This window comes from Cyprinodon variegatus, unplaced genomic scaffold (genome assembly GCF_000732505.1).
Source record: "Cyprinodon variegatus isolate N-32 unplaced genomic scaffold, C_variegatus-1.0 Scaffold394, whole genome shotgun sequence".
NCBI lineage: Eukaryota > Metazoa > Chordata > Actinopteri > Cyprinodontiformes > Cyprinodontidae > Cyprinodon > Cyprinodon variegatus.
This window is the reverse complement of record NW_015150847.1, coordinates 157,055-160,671: the sequence shown is the minus strand read 5'-3', so window position 1 is coordinate 160,671 and position 3,617 is coordinate 157,055. Positions and strand designations below refer to the sequence as shown.

Sequence of the window (3,617 nt, the reverse complement as noted above, 5' to 3'; positions counted from 1 at the left end):
CACCGCAAACATATTAGTTTTAGGTATAAATAATGATCCATTTATTCTTTGCTGACCAAACTTTCCCTTTAATCCAATTTTGTTTACCTTTAAGCCCATAAAATTGAAATAATTGGAAATCAAATATACCAACAAACATCTAAAACATTTAAATTCCCCAAAGGAGCGAAATTCTCTTCTAAATGATCTCTGGTTGGATTTCCTTATGGACTAAAATGTGACGTAGAAACAATAACAGGTAATAAAGCACAAACACATCGTAATAACTTCAGAGTAAGGCTCAACCGTTCCATCTAAAATCCTCATTGCATTATTTTTATTTAGAGTTGTCCTTTGAAAACAGAGTCCATCGTTACAGGATTTTACTGTAACCTCTGTGTGAGAACGTTGGATCTGCCTGCTAGCAAACCATCTTTCAGCATATCAGAACGGCTGTTAAAGGTCATGCGACCAGAGAATAAATGTCTGTTCACACTTTGACCTCAACTTCAGGAAACACTGAGAATTTGGACTGGATAAGTGGACATTAAAGTATCCAGTAATTGGCGTTGGTTTGAAAGGACGGCCTCCAGAAGGCAGAGCATCCTATTAGCATCAGACCGGATTTATCCGCACTAAATAAGAAAAAACTAATATAGCTCCCAAACTTTCCTTTAATGTGTTTATTGAGGAAGCTGATGTGGTCGTAATGACTCGATGCACAGGCCTCTGCAGCAACAACAGCTGGAACTGCCTGGAGAAGGTTTGGTGAGTTCAGGGAAACCTTCGACCTGTTAGGAGAAGATTCCAGAGGAGAGCCTGGATCCCTGCCTTTAACCCTAAAGGTGTCTAACCCACCAGAAATCCTGTCTGCAGCATCACTCATGGGGTAAGAAAGAGAATGTCACAATTCGGAAAAACAAAATGGACCAGAAAGTGACATGAACTCATTGGGATTCTTTCCTGACACGGTCTTCCGGCTCAGATGTTAAACTTCCAGATTCTCCACAACTGAAAGGCTGGAAGCGGAACGCACGGCAGCCATGAGACGGGAAGAAAGGATGGAAATATATGACATTCCCATTAGAAGATGAAGAATGTCTTCTTCCAGGACTCACAGGCAGAACAGATGTAATCAGTAGATTATCTTTTAATGGGGGAATAAAAGAATTAAAGCCGTCGTTAACATTTAATGTGATTTTTTTGTGCTCACTAATCTAAAGCAAACTGTGGAAATCCTGTTTTTGTCTGGGGGAACATTAGCCTAATCCCAGCACTGTCTAGGCCATTGTTTACCACCATTAGCCTCTTGCTGAGGTGAGCTAGTAATGACTCCCGCTGCCAGCCCCCCCAGGCCCCCAAGTGGCCCCTCCTTTTTGCCCTAGGGCCAGATGGAGGGCCCCTCTGAGGCATGAAGTGTTTAAAGTGCTAAGCTTCAGAATATTCAATGGCACAGGTCCATTCAGACGAGTGCTGCTCAAGGTCTCGGGGCTGTTGCTTTCACACCGCGCTCACAATGAGTTCACAGAGCGGCGGCGGCGCTGAATGGCCGCACACAGACGCTAGGAGGTCTGAACAGCCACTGAGCACCAATCTCCTGCACCTGTTTAGTGTCAGCGATGGGGCTGGAATACCCCCACTGCTCTATGGCCACACAGCAGAAATCACTCAACTTAGGGAAGTTTTGCTCAGGAGACAAAGATTGTTTTTCTTTTGGAAACGTGAAATAAGAAAACAATGAAGTGAATCTGGGGACATGGTTCATAATAATAATAATGGGAGATAAATCCCTGTAGGCCAGGCTAACAGTCATTGGTTAGCAGAGATCAGGTGGAGTTATGAAGAGTTTCTCAGTGGATTCTCTGTCTGACAATCCTGAAAGCTTCCAGTAATCTGGACTCCTCCTGTTGGAAAACCTTCACCTCTCTTCCAGATGGTTCTGAACATGGCTGTAGGAGTTCCACATCAGTGGGTCAACGTGTTTAGGAGCCCTTCTGTTCCAGTAGATGATGAGGATCTTCAGACCTTTTCAGAGTATCAAAACTATTCTGAGATTAGTACTTTTCAAGGTATCAGTACTTTTCAGAGAATCAATATTTTTCATTCATCCATCCATCCATCCATTATCTGACATGGTTGTCCCAAGTGGGGTCGCGAAGGGTGCTGGTGTCTATCTCCAGCAGTCAATGGGCGAGAGGCGGGGTCCACCCTGCACAGCTCGCCAGTCAATATTTTTCAGAGTACCAGTACTTTTCAAAGTATCAGTACTTTTTTGAAAATCAGTACTTTTCAGGTAATCAGTACTTTTCAAGGTATCAGTACTTTTCAGAGAATCAATATTTTTCAGAGAATCAATATTTTTCAGAGAATCAATATTTTACAGAGTACCAGTACTTCGCAGAGTACCAGTACTTTTCAAAGTATCAATAATTTTTTCAGAATCAGTACTTTTCAGGGTATCAGTACTTTTCAGAGTACCAGTACTTTTGCTAACCCTACTCTGAGCACAGTGGCCGCCCACCATGCTGTCCCGTACTGAACCCAGACCGTCAGCGACGCCGTTCGACCATAGTTTGATTATTCAGCCACTAACATCAGCCTCCATCAGCGTTTCAGGGATCTCTGGTTCATAGTTATGGAACACAAGCCAGAAACGTACAGCTTAAAGCCTCATTTTCACATTTAGAGAAAAACTAGGGCTCTCTTTGCTTGGTGTTTGTCAGCTGATGCTCCTACCTGAAGTGAGTGATCTGGTTCTCCAACAAAAGAATGAGGCGGCTTCTGACGGCCTCAAACTGCTCCTTCTCCTCCACGGTGACTGTCCCCGTCCCGTCAGGCCTGAGGTCACAAAACAATCAGTCAGCAGAATCTAACCTCCCCTGGTGGCAGGAGACCGTCACAGCAGTGATGTCACACTTTAATGTAGGGGCTGGGCAATTGATCACAAGTGAGTTAAAATCACAATTTAATAAAATACACTTTTCAAAATGAAAAGAGGAAATCAATTATTCAGCTCTATAGGCGGCATTAAAACGCTTAAAGAGGGTTTTTAGCCACAGAAAGAGCTGCAGTCACCATGCAGATCCATGCATGCAAGAAGTAAGAACTTTTTCACATAAACTAAAATAAAGCAACAGCGGGTTCCTTTCAAGCTAGCCTTCATAAACTGGAAGCCTGCGATGAAACATCTAAAAGCTTTGGGCTAGTGCAAGAAAATAAAAATAAAATAAAAAATACAAACGCGAAATGAAATCACAGTAGTGGTGGAAAAATAAACACAATTAAATTTTTTTGTCAAAATCGTTAAGCCCTACTTTAAAGAAACCTTTAAAAAGCTGCTGTAAAGGAGCACAGGTCTGCCCCCTGTGGCAACAAGCTGAAATGACACCAGCGTCCTTCTGCACATGTCTTTGTTCTGGAGACACCTGGAGGTGATGTCATCATCCGGGTAACAAAGTTTAAATCCCGAGGTCATTTTGAATAAAGCCTCTAACTTGTAAATAAAAACAGGAATATTGCCTCCTGGTTGGAAACTTCTCCAGTGTTTACCCCCGTCTTATTCGTCACCAGTCAGACTTAAAATCGTTCACTTAGTTCACTCTAAACTACAGGTGACCCCCAGGGTCCAGGAAGCAGAA

The 3,617-nt window shown here is 42.9% G+C and overlaps 1 protein-coding gene across 1 annotated transcript in view; it reads right to left on the bottom strand.

The window, feature by feature from the left end:
• Positions 1–3,617, bottom strand: part of cadps2 (Ca++-dependent secretion activator 2) — a 160,810-nt gene that overhangs the window by 60,088 nt on the left and 97,105 nt on the right. Inside the window, exon 14 of the mRNA XM_015387430.1 lies at positions 2,716–2,817. Coding sequence (XP_015242916.1) covers positions 2,716–2,817 — 102 coding nt within the window. The remainder of the gene's footprint in view (positions 1–2,715; positions 2,818–3,617) is intronic.